Genomic DNA, 17,341 nt, shown 5'->3' with positions numbered 1-17,341 from the left:
TACGCAGAGGGTAGTGAGTGTCTGGAATTCGCTGCCAGAGGAGGTGGTGGAAGCAGGTACGATAGTGGTGTTTAAGAGGCAGCTTGACAAATACATGAATAGGATGGGAATAGAGGGATGTGGACTCTGGAAGTGCAAAATGTTTTAGTTGACGGACAATATGATCGGCGCAGGCTTGGAGGGCTGAAGGGCCTGTTCCTGTGCTGTACTTTTCTTTGTTCTTTGTTTGTTCTTTGTTCTTTGTTAAATGCTTAGTTTGTGGAATTAACATATACCCGTTAAAGAGCATGAGTCACCTTTAGTGTAATGCATACAAGTGCTATTTTGGGCAACCTTAAACTGAACTCATCCAAACCTGTATACTAACTCACCATCCTGTCCACACATCACCCTTGTGCTTGTTGACCCACATTGGCTCCCTGACTACAAGTGCCTTGATTTTCAAATTCTCTTCCTTGTGTTCAGGTCCCTCCATGGTCTCATCCCTCCCTATCTCTGTAATCCCCTCCAGCCATATACCCCTGCTGGAAGTTTATGGTTATCCAACTCTGGCCTCTTACGCACCCACATTTCCTTTGCCCCTCTATTGGCAACCTTGCATTCAAATGTCTAGGTCCCAAACTCCAGAATTTCCAACCTTAACCTCTCCATTTCTTTATCCACCTTTAAAACCCTCCTTAAAAGCTAAAACTTTGACCAAGATTTTGGTCACCTGTCTAATATTCTTCTTTGGCTTAGGGTCAACGTTTGTCTGATAACACTCCTGTAAGATGCTATTTAAGTGCAAGGCATTTGTTGTTGTAAAGGAGAAAGAACAATACATTGCATTTTATACACCAATTTGAGTAAGGGAGCAGTTTAATGAGGAGCTTTTGTTAAATTAATAGTGTTTGTTTAGAAAATTTAATTGGAAGATTTATCACATGATTGACTCTGCAAACACCTTGCCTGAGAGATGTTCCAATTAAAAGATTTCTGCTAAATGAATATTGTACTGACCAGTGACAACTCCCACACATTATATATTTAATCACTACTTTATGATTAACTGTGTTGTGAAACTGTGGAGATATCACAGAGATTGCTGGCAGAATTTAGTATTTGACGCAAATTATACATAAAGTCCGCAGATTGCCTTCAGAATATTAATGATCTACTTGGGGATAAAAACGTGGTCCTGATGAAAGATCATTGACCTGAAATGTTAACTCTCTCCACAGATGCTGCTAAACATGCTGAGTATTTCCAGCATTTTTGTTTTTATCTCATATTTCCAGCATCTGCAGTATTTTATTTTTGTATCCATTGGGATGACTGGAGATTATTCCGTTCCAGTCAGAGGTTGAGCAGATCGTGGGCTGTGAGCACATTGTCCTGAGAATGTACTTCCTGATCAACTGACATGTTGTTTCTGATTTACTTCAGCACTTACTGCTTTGGGCAGCCGATCCTGTCCTTCAGAATGTGGCGGTGAAATGTTCCTGAGAGCAGTTCAATGTTTGTAGAAGAACCCCGGATATGTCAGTATTTGCAGAGGGTCCCTAGGAATGTGTCAGTATTTACAAATGTTCTCTGAGTGTCTGGTCAGTATTTGCACGATGTGCTGACATTTATACTGGCCCACCACATTGAAAGATCTGATCACTCTTTTCAATACTCTGAAGTATGATGGTGGAGGTTTTGTGGGGCAGTGGTAGTGTCCCTACCTCTGGAATAGAAGCTCAGGGTTCAAGTCCCACTCAGGGCTTGACGCCCATGGAAGTGCTTTTATAATGTGGTCAAACAGGTTGATTATCAGTCTGTAAATCCTCCCAATATGCCTGATGACAGGCAGTAAAAGCAGGAAAGTTTCCTGGTTAGTAAAACTGCAGAAGACAATGGCAAACCACCACAGCACTTTGCCAAGCATAATCATGGACCACTCCAATTGAAGTTAATGCCTTCTTTGAACATTGGAGAAGGAGGAAGTATAACACCTAATGTAATGATGCACTTCAACACAGTCTTCCACTGGGTTATCTACAAAGAGTTCAAGAAGTCTGATCTAGATGAATTTCTGTGAACTTATACTATCACAGTCATCAAATTATTGTAAAGATTATGGTGGTCCTTTCCTTCACCCTCACATTGAACTGTGAGCTAAGAGGGCACCTACTGACATTAGGAAATCCTGTTTTGAAGCCTGAAAAATCACAATGCCTAAAAGTGCACCACAGGCATGTGTAAAGAGAAAAGGCAATGTGCAGTCTTTGCCCTCTTAATTGTTCCAGTTCTGAAAAAGGGTTCCATCAAGATGTGGATCTTGCTGTGTATTTTTAGCATTTCCTGTTTTTGTTTCAGTTTTAGTTTTATTTCTGTACAAAATTTTTGTACAAACATTTCGGGGCATGTTTTTTGACTCTCTGCACCCTACCAGCTCATATTTCACAATATTTGCCAGTAAGTGCAGTGAGGGTCACTCAGAGTTATACAGTTCTGTACACTAGGGCAATGGATGCTTGCAGACCAAGCTGGGGTCACTCCTGGTTGGGGAAGCATATCGCTATCTTGCATTGCTGATATTCTTTTAACTAGAACATTCTTTCCATCTCTGACCTTCCCAGTTGCGTACAGTAAGGGTAACAGGGGAGTATTAAGACACAGAATTTTTATGTGCTTTATTCAAGAGGAATGGAACAGTTAAGGATAAGGAAAGACCTTTCGGACCAATGATGCTCACTCCCTTTAAATAGGCATAAATTTCTTTTGTGTTTGAATTTTGCTTTGGCAATTTGAGGATAGTTAAAATAACACTTTGCAGGTTTGTGTGTATGTGTTTGTGTATATGTGTGTGTGTATACATCAAAGGACTGATGCCTTAAAGATGTAAGCCAAATTCTACATATTCAAATGCTTTCATCTTTCGAAGGACTCTGAAGGACACCATCACAATTTAACATTCTTTCACCTATGTTGCACAAGAAATCAAATGCTCTAATACAGCCCAAAATAATAAGCATGATTTAATACAGATTAATACTTTGACGTTCTCGACTTAATATTTTATGCTCTTTACGTTTAGCCACTAATATTGGCAGCAATAATTTCCAGACTACAGGTAATTAGTTTTTATAAGTTAGAGATAATGAATCAGCAATGGGTGCTGATTTATATACATTTAGTTCATTTTTATTGCTGATAAGTCATGTGACTGTTTTTCCAAACTACATGGGTATGTAAAAATAATTATATATTTATAAAAACACACTTTCCTCTATTTCAGAACATTTAGCATTACCTGGTATGCTTCTTGACATAATAGATGCACAAGTATTCTGCATGGGTCAAAGATATAAATATGGCATTTACATGCAATGAGCCTGTTTATAGGTCACATAATGATTTTCTTTATTCATTATTTCCTTCCATCCTATTAGCCTTTGCCCTTCATTCTACTCTGTCCTTTTCAAATCATAATATATAACTGTCTTAGCGCGCATTGGTGGAAGCTGAACCCAAGTCTCCACTTTAAAATGGAAGCAATAACTTGAATTCGAGCCTATGCTTTAAGTGCCTTAATTGTACAATGGATTAGGCAGCGTGTGAAAGCTAAAATAACATAAAATGTAACATTTCAAAATGTTACAGTTGAAGACTAGTTATTTTTTTCTCTCTTGTAATAAGATTTCTCCCTCAAAGAAGCTGCTAATTATGTCTAAACATCCCAGTTGGTAGGATGTGTGGAAATAAAAGAAAGGGGATTCACAGTTAACTACTAGCTGTCCTACTACAGTTCATATGCATTGCTCTGTTGTCTTTCAAAATCTAAAAGATAAGCAAGCAGAAGTCCTCTGGTGTCATTTAAATAATGGAGTTACAGAATGACACCATAAGAAGCTAAACTCTAATTGCAGGTGCCCAACTTTTTAAGATTGCATCAGCATTTCAACCCATGTGTCAACTTGTCAGTGTTTCACAATCACTCCGAGAAATAAATCTTCTCCATCACTGGAATTGGAGGTTGTCAATATAAAACAATCAGATCAGTTGGAATACATGACTGGAAGCTGTCAGAATCATTCACATCAGTTAAGGAAGAACTGAAGGCTGCAAAACTATTTTTCTCTCCGGCAAAAGCAAAATATGGCAGATACTGGACATCTGAAATAAAGACATAAAATGCTGGGAATACCCAGCAGGTCTGGCAGCATCTGTGGGGAGAAAAACAGAGTTCTTGCTTCAGATCTGAAGCCTTTCATTTGATGCTGCCAGACCTGCTCAGTATTTCCAGCATTTTCTGTTTTTATTTCTTTCCTGTGGGCTGCGTACAAATTTGAAGCACAGAAGTGTTAAAATGGACTGATAGTGGAGAGACCCGAGAAGCTGGGATGGCTTAGAGCATAGAAAACTAAGGGAATATCTAATAGGGGTGTTCAAAATTAAGAGGTTGGGGGGGGAGGGTGGGGGGAGTGGGGAGGGGGGCGGTAGTGGTGTGGTGGTGGTGATGGAGGGCGTGTTGATGGGGTAGATAGAAAGAAACTGTATCCACTGGCAGGAGGATCAGTAACAAGAGGATGCAGATTTAAGGAAATTAGCAAAAGGACTGTGGGAGAGATGAGGAGAATTTTTTTATGAAGTGAGTTGTTATGATCTGGAGTGCACTTTCTGAAAGGGTGGTGGAAGCAGATCCAATGGTAACTTTCAGAAGAGCATTGGATATATGTATAGTACAGTGTCTCAAATCCACCTATCCAAAAATGGAAGTTGTCCAAAAACAAACATTTTTATAATGTTCTATGCATCAACTTTAATTGAGTAAAGTAAAAAACAAATAAGTTACCTGGACAGTTTGGCTAGGTGCTGCATTGGAGCAGTGAGCCGCCTGATTAGTTATCCCCTTCGCTGCTTGCCCGCTGATCTATTCCTGAGCTCCAAGCCGCCTTTGACCCCCAACTGACCTGGTTTGACCCAAACTGCCCATGACTTGAACTGCCCAATGCGAAATCCGGCAAGATCTGAAATCTGGCAAGTCCCAAGGTTACCAGATTTGAGACCCCGTACCTATACTTATGTCCCTGGGAACTGTATGAGGCTTAAACAGTTTGCAACTGTGGTGTTATATTTGACCCTGAGCAGGGCTTCTGACCATATAGCTGCACCACCTCTGGGGCTGCCTATTTCCATTTTTAGAATGAACATATATAAAAATGTAAATTGTTTCTGAAAAAGGAATTAATAGGAATGCAGTGTATGACTACAAAGATGGAGAAGACCTTATCAGGGACAATCAATATGGCTTCTCAAAAAGAAAGCTGTGTCTTATGAATTTGGCTGAATTATTTTGAAGTTGGTAGAAATGTGGTTGGGAGAACGAGGAATGGCAATATGAAGAAAAGGGTACAATTCTAAGAAGGATCAGGAACAGAGGGACCTGGAGGTATATGTGGACGAATCTTTGAAAGTGGCAAGTTTGGGAAAGTGGTTAAAAAGGCATGCAGGATTCTGGAATTTATAAATAGAAGCTTAGAGGACAAAAGCAAGAACGTTTTGATGAATCTTTATAAAGTACTGGTTTGGCCTCAGTTGGAATATTGTGTCCAATTCTGGGTACCATACTTTAGGAAAGATGTGAAGGCATTAGAGAGGGTGCAGAAAAGATCTATGAAAATGGTTCAGGGGATGAGCAATTTCAGCTACATGAATAGATTAGAGAAGCTGAGGTTGTTCTTTGGGAAGAGAAGGCTGAGAGGAGATTGAATAGACATCTTCAAAATCATGAGGGGTCTGAAGAGAATAGCTAGGGAGCAAAAGTTTTCACTGGCAGAAGGTTCAAGAACCAGAGTACACCAATTAAAGGTAATTGGCTAAAGAGCCAGAAGCAAGGAGAAACCTTTTAATGCAGTGAATGGCTACAATCTGGCATACACTGCCTGAGAGTGTGGCAGAGTCAGATCCAGTTGGGGATTTCAAAAGGGGATTGGATAAACACCTGAACAAAAAAGAAAATTGCATGCTATAGGGAAAAGATGAGGGTGTAGGACTTGTTGAGCTGCTCTTACAGAGAGCCAGCATGGACACAACGAGCCAACTGACCTCTTTCTGTGCTTTAGCCATTCTTTGTTTAAGTTAGTGGTAACTCGGTTATGTATCTCACAAGAGGCTTTCCTACAAGATAGAATCTTGTGGAAAAAGTGATAATCTGCTGTGATGGATTGAGGATTGACTGAATGCCATATGGTGAATAGATTTGGATCTGCTTGGAAACCAGCTACCACCAGTGTCCCACAGGGATCAATGTGGGACTTTTGTTATGTGTTCATAAATGATTTAAATGTAGGTGTTGAGGGAATAAGGTAAATATCCTATAATATAAATTGTGATCTATGTTATCCCCTAGACTAGCTTTGATCACCAAAAGGCATTGGAAAATAATTTTCCAGATAAGCTTTCCTAATTGGTCTGAGCTTTTATCTGGTTTTTGGCCTCTCCTTGGTGATTTCATGACTAATTTAAGTGGTCCACCAGACATCACATTTATATAGGAAACCCTGGATAGAGCAGTGGTGTGTCTTTTCCTGTTTATCATTTTCATATGTTTGTATGCTTTAGGGCTTGCCTGGTTAATGTATTCCAAAGGTTTATTTTCTTCAACACAACATGCAGGCACTGTTTGGAGATAAGGATAATGTTTCCTGCTCTGAATACATTATCGAGTATTCGCTCGCTACAGTGTTGGAGCTGACAAGAGTTTGGAAATAGACTAGGGTAGAAATGATAATGATTTTTCACTCAAACAAATTACACTGAGATTCCCATCTATAAGGTTTTACTACTGTGTGCTACTCTGATATATGGTACAGGCTGTTGGTTTGCTTCGGAGTTGCAATTCCTGTTATGTTGCCTAAATTAGCTGTTGGTGGTTTATTTACGCACACACATGGTTGAGATTCCATAAAGTTACTGGGTACAGAGGGTTCATATTATCTATATGACTGCAGCTACATTTATGGAGAATTATGAGGAGAGATATTAATAATCAAGAAGAGTATAACAATCACTGCCTGACTGGAGGAAGCCAGGAAGGTGCCTCTGAGGGCTCAGGGCAGCTTTGCCTGCCTAATTCCTGGGAACTCTAGTTGGTTCTAGTTCTCGCGAGAGAGAAGGTTGCAATGGAGTTTGTTGAACCTCCAGCATTGTGATAAAGCTGAATGGATTGCTAGGCCACTTCAGAGGACAGTTGAGAGTCAAACTCATTGATATGAAACTGGAGTTGCAAAGTGGCCAGACCAGGTAAACTGAATTCAAATTCTCAATCTGCCATGGTGAATTTGAACTCCCATTCTCTGGATTATGAGTCCAGATCTCTGCCAGTACAACAAGAACTTTCATCTGTGTAGAATCTTTAATATACTAAAAATGTCCCAAGGTGCTTCAGAGGAACATCCAATAACATAACCATTGCACTACTGTATCCAGTACCTGTTATTTTGTATACAAAAAGATCCATGAACAGCAATGAGGTGAATGACCAGTTAATCTATTTTGATGGATTTGATTAAGAGGAATGTTGGGTAAGATACTGGGACAACTACCCCCTTTTCCAAACAAGGACAGGTGGGATCTTTAATTTGTTTTGCATTTAATAATTGCATTCGTCTTAATTCGAACGTGGAAGGACTCAGGTTGTTACCATTTCTGTCTTGCTGCATATCCCTCTGATCCTTTAATTGACTGAAATCTATTTCCTTTCTTGGATGTTACAAGTGAGTTGGCATCCAATAAACGAGGTGCAGCTTATTCCATAAATTAATGTCAATCCCCATTTGAAATAATTATTAAAGTTCGGTCACTTCTGTTCGTAACAGGTGCCATTCCATCAAACTTATCTGTGTTTCCTCCCACCAGTTTTGTGTCTCAAGAATTGGATAATCTCACTCAGCAGAAACCAGTCAGTACATTGATGGACATTTTCACACTTTTCAAGCTAGTTAATCACAATTCCTTCCAAACAAATGTAAATGTAGCTGTGCTAGGAGAAATGGGAATGTTCAAGCCTCGACACTGACTGTGAAGTGCACCTTTGCTGACTCAGAAGTCCTGGCAGGATGTTTCAAGAAGCTCTATGACTTGAGAATAGCTATCAGGGGAATGTGAAAACAGAACTGGAAATGCTTCAACCTTTTTTTACAGTCTGTATTATTATTTGAATGTGACAGCTTAACAAACACCAAGCATTGCAATTAAAAGCCAAACTTAGTCATGTGCTGACAGAGACAGAATTCTGCAAGGATCTCTTCTCGAAAGTGATAATTTATTAAGGGGCCTATTTAAATTTACACTATACAAACCACAAGAGTAAAGGAAAGCAAATGAACCATCTTGGCTGCAAGCTCACTGCTCCATTAGCCTTGGTATTGGCAAAGGGATTAGGCTCCAAACTGAGATAATGGAGTTGCTACATTTAGATAGGGTGGTTCAGTGATGTTTTAATGGTTCAGATTAAATGAATGGCAGAACATGTCTTGGGGATTGAATAGCTTATTCCTGTTCCAATGGGAATGAATGGGTTAATACCAGTTGAGATTTAGCAAATAATGCATGATCCTAGCTGGGAGGAATTGCAAAGCCTTGTCACCTAAAGGGCATCAGTTAAATCAGGCTAAGTGTTCTCATTGAGCCATATGTATTGCCCCCTTCATCCTCTCCCACATTAAATGCTGTGTTAAAACCTTTGCCTGTGCTTTTGATAACCTCAGCAACTCCTCTCCTTCTGCTGGGGACTGATCCTGATTGATGGAGCATTTTGGGTTGTTTTGTCATGCTACTATGAGGTACTGTAATCTTTTGCTAAATCTCTCAAAGAGCACCAACGGCCATGGAGCAAAGGTGGGTAAATGGGTTGAGGTACAGATCAGCCTCAATTTAATTGAATGTCAAAACAGGCTTGGGGGGCTGAATACTCCTGCTCCTACGCACTGATGACTGAAAGAAGCAAAACTGCAGGTCAATGAGACTGGGCTCAGCTGATGAACATGCAGTGAATGTGTAAACCATTTTGATGTTAAAAAAAAAGGTTATCCTTGCTGGCTTTCAGCTGTAGAAGATCCTGAAACAATTGCTTCGAATTTATTTTTTTACTACCAAATGTAACAGAACTTCAATAGAATTAATGAGAAAAGCAAATCGCTGAGGCCTAGAGTGAAGCAGTTAAAAACCACCACAACAGTTGATGTTGAGGGAAAGGGAGCTGACGTAGCCATGAACACTTGAAGGAGAGGTTGTGGCAGGCTATGGTGGAACAGCCAACTGCTGGCTCGGAGCTCAGAACAGACAACACTCCACTTTGTATTCATTCTTCTTCTGCCCATTGTGGTAATTATGGTTTAATTTAGTGTATAACATACCTTTAAGAATAATGCTTGTTAAGGAAGATCACATGATCTTTAGTAGCCAGTAGGAGAGTAGCGCGGGCTACTTCTGTAGTTAGTAGTTAGTAGTGTAGAGATAGAGTTTGAAGTGAAAGCACACGTGTCATTGCTGCTGAGTATATTTGTAAATAAACTAAAAGTTTCCACCTAAGAAGTGTCTGCTGATCAACTCTATCAATAGTACCAACAAGGCCACCTCTCACAACAAACTGGCGATGAGGCTAAAAAAGTTTAACAGAAGAAATTAAATGAAACAAAATCGGCACTCTACTTCATACAGTAATTTTAAGTAGAAGTTCCATTTGAATCAACAAAGCAATTCCCTCTCAGAATGCCACAATTCGGAAGAATTGATCCTTTTGATCCAGCCACTGTTGATTGGTCTCATTACGTTGGAAGCCTCACATTCTTTTTCCAAGCGAACGAGATTATGGGGAAAGAGAAGAGGCGAGCGATCCTCTTAAGTACATGTGGGAATAAAACCTATGGTTTGATTTGAAGTTTCATGGCACCCAGTGCCCCAGATTTGAAAAGTTTTGATGAATTGGTGGACCTCATGAAGGGTCAAAATCAACCAAAGCCCTCAGTAACGATACAAAGTTTCAAATTTAACTCAAGAGAGAGCCCAGTGGGAGACAGTTGCACACTATGTGACAAGTTTGAAGCAGTTAATAGAACATTGTGAGTTTGGTACATCTCTAAATGACATGCTCAGAGATCATTTAGTGTACAGTGTAAATGAGGGCACAATTCAGAAGAGATTATTGTCTGAAGTGAATCTGGATTTCAAGGAGGCGCTAGAGATATCACTGGTCATGGAAAGCGCAGTAAGAGATTCAAAAGCCATACAGGCCGTGCAAAATGGTGCCACCCTCCACATCGGACAGGAGACCCCAGCCAAAAAGGGCGCGAAAATGCAAGTCTCTGCTGAGAAGTGGGAAACAGCCCCGCTAGCCGGAAAATGAGAAAAAAAAAAGACTTAGCAGCGAAAACAAAGAATAATTTCAATAGAGGTGGAAACAAGCTGTCTTTTAATGATTGGCAGTTTAAAAAAAATGAATGTTATTATTGTCACAGAAATGGACCTATAATGAGAGAGCGCAAGGAAAGATTCAAGCTGTCTTTTAAACAAAAGGAAAAACCTTGTGAGATCTACGATGTAAAAGAGCCTGAAGCAACCAATTCAGATAATTACTCGTTGTTTAATCTGAAAGTTGGAATGACAGAACCAATATTTGTAATAATGAAAGTAAATGGCAAACCTGTTAGAATGGAAGTGGACACAGGAACTTCCACTAGAGTAACTGGGCAACATACCTTCAGATATCTGAATAATGGTGAAATCAATCAAATTTAGAAGAAACAACAGCCCGATTAAAAACATAGAAAAACATTCAAGTCAGAGGCATAAGTAGAGTAACTGTCCATTATGGAAGCCTATCAGCAAAGCTACCAGTGTTGGTATTGACAGGCAGAGGACCAAGCCTCCTAGGGCAAAATTGGCTAAGGGAAATCAACCTTAAGTGGCCGCTGAGATTCCATAAGGAAGCTGGAAGCATTCCTGTTTTGGGAAGGGAGTGTGTAAGGATTCAACAAGCTAAAGAAACGCAGGCTGTCTTAAGCCAAAACATAGAAGATCAGCAGAAGGAACGTGGAGAGACCATGCTTAATGACAAGCAGTCTTTTAACAACTGGCAGTTAACAGAGTTTGAGACAAGGTGAGCAACCTCTGAAAGGAAAAAGAAAGCCTGCTGAAAGACCTTTGCATAATACAAGATTCCCTCAGGTCAAAGTTCGTACCACTGGAAAAGTATGAAGAGAAACAGAACGAATTCAGCACTTCTCTGAATAAAGTGAAGAATGAGTTGGCAGAGAAGACACAACAATGCTCAATTTTCCGGAGGCAGCAAACAAGTACAAAAAAGAGATGGAAGAGTTGAAGAATCAGCAAAATGAAGCCAAAAAGGCCTTGGAAGCAAAAGTCACAGAATTCCCAAAGATGCAGACAAATGATGAAATTTTGGGAGACTCAACCACTGAGCTCATTCAAATCAAGCTTGCATCTGAGAGTAGTTTGGCCAATATTGAAGTCAAAAAGAAGGCCGAGATTAAAGTCAAAGCTGGAAAGAAGAAGGCACATAGAAATAAGACACAGAAACACAAATAAGACTTTAATCCTGGCAGCATATGAATATACTTTCATACATAGGCCTGGAGGTCAAATCGCAAACGCCGATGCACTTAGTTGTTTGCCTTTACAAGAAAATAATGAGGATGCCCCAGTTCCACAGGAACTTGTTTTATTGTTAAATTTCTTAGGTTCCTCGCCAGTATATGCTCAACAGATCAGAGACTGGACAAGTTGGGACCCAGTCCTATCTCAAGTATGAGAACAAGTGCTTCATGGTTGGTCACAAGAGCCTGTATCTGACAAAATGAAACCGTGCTTTAACAGAAGGCATAAAATAAACAGCCAGAATGGCATCTTATTGTGGGGAGCACGAGTGATTGTATCTCCAAAGGGAAGGGATCCACTTATAATTGAACTACACAGCGCACATTCAGGAATATCCCAAATGAAGACCATAGCTATCTATGGTAGCCTGGGATGGATGGTGAATTACAGAGTTTAGTGAAGAATTGTGTGCAATGTCAGCAACTGTAAAAGTTGCCTTCAACAGCTCTGTTACACCGTTGGGAGTGGGCAGGAAGGCCATGGGTGCGGTTACACATTGACTATGTAGGACCTTTCATGGGAACAATATTTCTGCTCAAAATGGATGGACATATTTGAGGTGAAGTCACCAACGTCAACTGCTACAATTGAGAAGCTACATCAAAGTTTTGCCATTAACAGACTACCAGAAGTTGTCGTTTCTGATAATGGCATGGCATTTACAAGTGCTGAGACTCAACGGTTTATCAGCTTCAATGTTATCACTCATATAAAAACTTCACCGTACCATCCTTCCTCAAATGGACTGCCCGAAAGGGCGGGTCAAACATCCAAGGCAGGCATGAAGAAGCTAACTGGAGATTCCTTAGCAACCAAGTTAGCACACTTTTTTTTGCATTATAGGACCACCTGTCACACAACAACAGGTGTCACACCTGCTGAGTTATTGTTGAAACACCGTCTCAGGACAAGATTGAGCTTAATAATGCTGAATTTAGAGGGGAAGGTGGAAAGGAATCAGGGAAGCCAGAAAACTAGACACGACGGGCGTAGACATGAGAGAAAATTTACCGTAGGAGACATGGTATATTTGAAGAACTTTGGAGAAGGACCAAAGTGGTTACTGGGTGAAATAAGTGGTGGCTGGACCTCTATCGTACCACATGGAGGTGGAAGGCCAAGTCATATGGAGACATGGGGCAGGATTTTCCTGTCGGCGAGCGGGGGGCTGGGCCCCCTTGCTGAGATGTCGGGCAGAACTACCAATGTCACCGCACCCCATTTAAATTTTCCGTTAGGCAGGGGCGCAGCAAAATCAGCTGCACGTCCGCCGACCAGTCAATGGCCATTCGAGGCCATTGACAGAGTCATTTGGCTAATTAGTGGACCTGCCTGTCCAACCTTAAGGTAGGAGGGCAGGCCAGGAGCCGTGGTGGGAATTAGAAAAAGCATGAATCCTCATCTACCGGCGGGATGAGGTTTCATGTAGGTTTTAAAAAATTTTATTAAAGTTTTTGTAAAAATTATGGACATGTCCCAACTCCTGTGACAGTGTCACATGAGGGGACATGTCAGGACTTTTTTTTCTATTTTTAATTTTGTCACAGAACGGCCGATCTCCCTGAGGCAGCACTTAGCCTCAGGGAGATTATTGCACTCTTTCGTGCGCGAAAGAGCACACTCTCGATTTTGGGAATCCCCCCCTGCCTGCACAGGGAACGCACAGTGCTTCCGTGCGGACATCGCACCTTTATTGGCCCGCCCATGTAAAATGGCGCCGCGCCCCCAATTGGGGGCGCCAATCGGAAGCGCGCCCATGCACGCCCACCATTCAACTTCGCCCCCGATGGGGGGAAAATCCTGCCCATGTGGATCATCTAAGGAAGAGAGAAACAGATCACCAAGAATTGATTCCACCAGTGTTCATGACCGGGTCAGCATTTCCTGTTGAGGATACTTAACTCAGTACAGCCATATCTGATGTTCCTGTGAGAGTTGAGGATACAGGATAGGTGCCCACCGAAGCACCTGATGTTCAGGTAACTCTGGAAAAAGAGGTTCCTGACAAATCATCTGAAGTTGTAGAGCTGAGATGCCCTATACGTATAATAAAACCCCCAGAAAGACTGAACTTGTAAATTACTTACCAATGTAAATATTTTGCTGTCTTGAGAAAATTGTCCTTGTAAATATAAATTGTATATCCAAGTAAAGGAGAGGGGATTTGGTAATTATGGTTTTATTTAGTGTGTAAAATACCTTTAAGAATAATGCTTGTTAAGGAAGATCACATGATCTTTAGTACCCAATAGGAGAATAGCACGGCCTACCTCTGTAGTTAGTAGTTAGCAGTGTAGAGTTTGAAGTGAAAGCACACGTGTAGTTGCTGATGAGTACCTTTGTAAATAAACTAAAAGTTTTCCACTTAAGAAGTGTCTGCTGATCAACCCAACAATAGTACTAACTTGGCCACCTCAACAGCACCCACATTTGGCATACTGCTATGATAGTATTAAATGTGTGCTTGCCCAATACCACAATCAATGCTGACTTATAATGGTTCCAGGTCCATCAATGACTTGATTTTAAAATTTTCATTCTTGTTTTCATATCCTTCTGTGGTCTCACTCCTCCTTGTCTCTGTAACATCTAAGAACTCTTGTGTTCCTCCAACTTGGGCCTCTTATCCATCCCTCACTTGAGCTGTCTAAGCCCTGAGCTCTGCAACTTCCTCTGTAAGCATCTTCACCTTTCCCCTTCAAGACACACCTTAAACTTGGTTTTGACCAAACTTTTGGCCACCTGTTCTAATTACTTTTTCTTTGCCTCAGTGTAAATTTTGTCTGATTGTGCTGCTGTGAAATCCCTTGGGATGTAACACTACATCAATGGCATATATATGCAAGCTGTTGTTCTATTCACACTGAAACAAAAAAAATGAGTACTGTCCATTTTCCACCCAGAAAAACAACAACAAAAGGTTTATTTCATTTATTCTTCCATGGGATCTGGGCGTCACTGGCTAAGCCAGTAGTTATTGTCCATCCTCAATTGCCCTTGAGAAGATGGTGGTGAGCTGCCTTCTTGAACTGCTGCAGTCCATGTGGTGTAGGTACACCCACAGTGCTGTTAGGGAGGGAGTTGCAGGATTTTGACCCAGTGACAGTGAAGGAATGGTGATGCAGTTCGAAGTCAGGATGGTGTGTGGTTTGGAGGGGAACTTGCAGGTGGTGGCTTTTCCATGCATATGCTGCCCTTGTCCTTCCAGGTGGTAGAAGTCATGGGTTTGGAAGGTGCTGTCAAAGGAGCCTTGGTGAGTTCCTGCAGTGCATCTTGTAGATGGTACATACTGCTGCCACTGTGCGTCAGTGGCAGAAGGAGTGAATGTTTGTGGATGAGGTGCCAATCAAGTGGGCTGTTTTGTCCTGGGTGGTGTCGAGTTTCTTGAGTGCTGTTGGAGCTTATTCAGGGAAATGGAGAATATTCCATCACACTTCTGACTTGTGCCTTGTAGATGTTGGAGAGGCTTTGGGGAGTCAGGAGGTCAGTTACACGCCGCAGGATTCCCAGCCTCTGACCTGGTCTTGTAACCACAGTATTTATATGGCTAGTCCAGTTCAGTTTCTGGTCAATGGTAACACCCAGGATGTTGATAGTGGGGGATTCTACAATGGTAATGCCATTGAATGTCAAGGGGAGATGGTTAGATTCTCTCCTGTTGGAGATGGTCATTGTGGTGTAAATGTACTTTGCCACTTATCAGCCCAAACCTGAATGTAGTCCGGGCCTTGTTGCATATGGGCACAGACTGTTTCAGCATCTGAGGAGTCGTGAATGGCGCTGAACATTGTGCAATCATCAGCGAACATTCCCACTTCTGACTTTACGATGGAGGGAAGGTCATTTATAAAGCTGGTTGGCCCTACTACACGACCTTGAGGAACTCCTGCAGTGATGTTCTGGGACTGAGAAGATTGACCTCCAACAACCACAATTTCCTTTGTGCTAGGTATGGCTCCAACCAGTGGAGAGCTTTCCCCCTGATTCCCATTGATTCCAGCTTTGCTAGGGCTCCTTGATGCCACACTCGGTCACAAATTGCCTTAATGTCAAGGGCAATCACCCTCAACTCACATCTTGAGTTCAGCTCTTTTGTCTATGTTTGGACCAAGGTTGTAATGAGGTCAGGATCTGAGTGGCCCTGGCAGAACCCAAACTGAGCAGGTTATTGCTGAGCAAGTGTCGCTCGACAGCACTGTTGACGACACCGTCCATCACTTTGCTGATGATGAAGAGTAAACTGATGGGGCGGTAATCGGTCAGGTTGGATTTGTCCAGATTTTTTGTGCTTGTCAGCATAATTTATTCATGACAATAAAACAGATTTCCCTTTGCAAATAAGATCAGGCATGAGCTGCATTTGCACTGAAGCTTGGATCTTTGAAGAGTGATTGAACTGCATTATTCTCCCGGTTTGAAGGTTTCCTGTAAAGCACTATGCAACTACCAGATAACAGGCCAGTATCATTTCAACTGTGTGCTTTTTGTCCCAGGGACAATCTAATTTAAAATAAATGAAAAGGATCGTCATAGTCCATTGTGTTAGAAAATCCAGTGCTACAGGAGATAGCAGCTGAAGACCAATAATAGCAACAGTTCATATCTTTATAAAGTTTAATGTGACTGTTGTGTCGCATTTTCTTGGTCCTGATAGTTGTGGTGGCACTGAGGGTTCAACAGATTTTTGCTTCAGCCTATGTAGTTAGTGTGTAAAAAGGAGTACTACCTTAGAAAAGACTTTTGCACCCAGAAAGGATTATTAAAAATTATTTACCTTTCCAAGCATTTTGAAGTTGGCTGCAACACTTGATAACATGCTTATTGCACGAGAAAGAAAAACATGTGTGAGGACCCATGTGCTTTGGAAAGCACATATTTTCTTTTTGTGCAATGTCCCTTTAACATCATAGTGGACTGGGGAATATTTTTCAAAGCGGTTTAATTGGTTTCCTGGTCATTACATCATTAGGTCCCAAGAAATGCCCATGAGATCTGGTGTTGCCATGGGGATGAAGAGCTAAGAAGGAAAGGGTGTAGAAAACTATTTGCAGTAGAGTTGGGTTTAGCAGTTGAGAACACTGGGATTTGGTGCAAAGAGAAAACAGGCTAGGGTCTCTCCAAATGGAACATTTTTCTGTTTGGCAATCTTCAAAAACATCCTGATATTGAAGCAAATATCTGAGACTAGAGCTGAAACTGTGTTACTGTATGTGGAAAATACTCATTGCTCCTGTTGATGTCAGAGTCCACTAGACCATTTAAAGGGATGGAAGAAGAGAGTCTCTGGAGGATTCTGTGCTATCAGGACTGTCATTGCCCAAGTGAGAGAGGGTTCGTAGGTGTGCACTTTGTTGATGGTAACTGTGTCTGGGGACTTTGGATGGAATCCGGTTGCTGATGAATGTGGCTTAAGGGCTGAAACAGCTGGATGGGAAGTGAGAGATACTACAAAATGAAGGCAGAGTTGGAAAGACCATGAGATTGCATGTGGCCTCAGATTTGTACGGGAAGTAAATTGAGTGTTTATAATTATGTGAGGCATCTCGTTGTATCAACTATCTAAAGTAAAATTTACCTTTTTTATTTGAAATATTCTTCACCTATTAAATAATGTTTCAATTAAAATTGATTTTAATTGGTATGTTACAGTAAAACCTTGTCCAAGGGTTTTCTTTCCATTGGCATTGTGAGGATTCCT

At 41.2% G+C, this 17,341-nt stretch overlaps 1 protein-coding gene across 5 annotated transcripts in view; it reads right to left on the bottom strand.

The window, feature by feature from the left end:
• Positions 1 to 17,341, bottom strand: part of cdh22 (cadherin 22) — a 736,258-nt gene that overhangs the window by 133,357 nt on the left and 585,560 nt on the right. Inside the window, exon 9 of one of the 5 annotated variants that reach the window (XM_078555428.1) lies at positions 9,663 to 9,677. The exons of the other annotated variants lie outside the window; for them this stretch is intronic. Within the exon in view, the coding sequence (XP_078411554.1) occupies positions 9,663 to 9,677 (15 nt within the window). The remainder of the gene's footprint in view (positions 1 to 9,662; positions 9,678 to 17,341) is intronic. 5 annotated transcript variants of the gene reach the window in all.

Source organism: Cetorhinus maximus, chromosome 13, assembly GCF_964194155.1.
Source record: "Cetorhinus maximus chromosome 13, sCetMax3.hap1.1, whole genome shotgun sequence".
NCBI lineage: Eukaryota > Metazoa > Chordata > Chondrichthyes > Lamniformes > Cetorhinidae > Cetorhinus > Cetorhinus maximus.
This window is presented reverse-complemented; position numbering and strand designations above follow the sequence as displayed.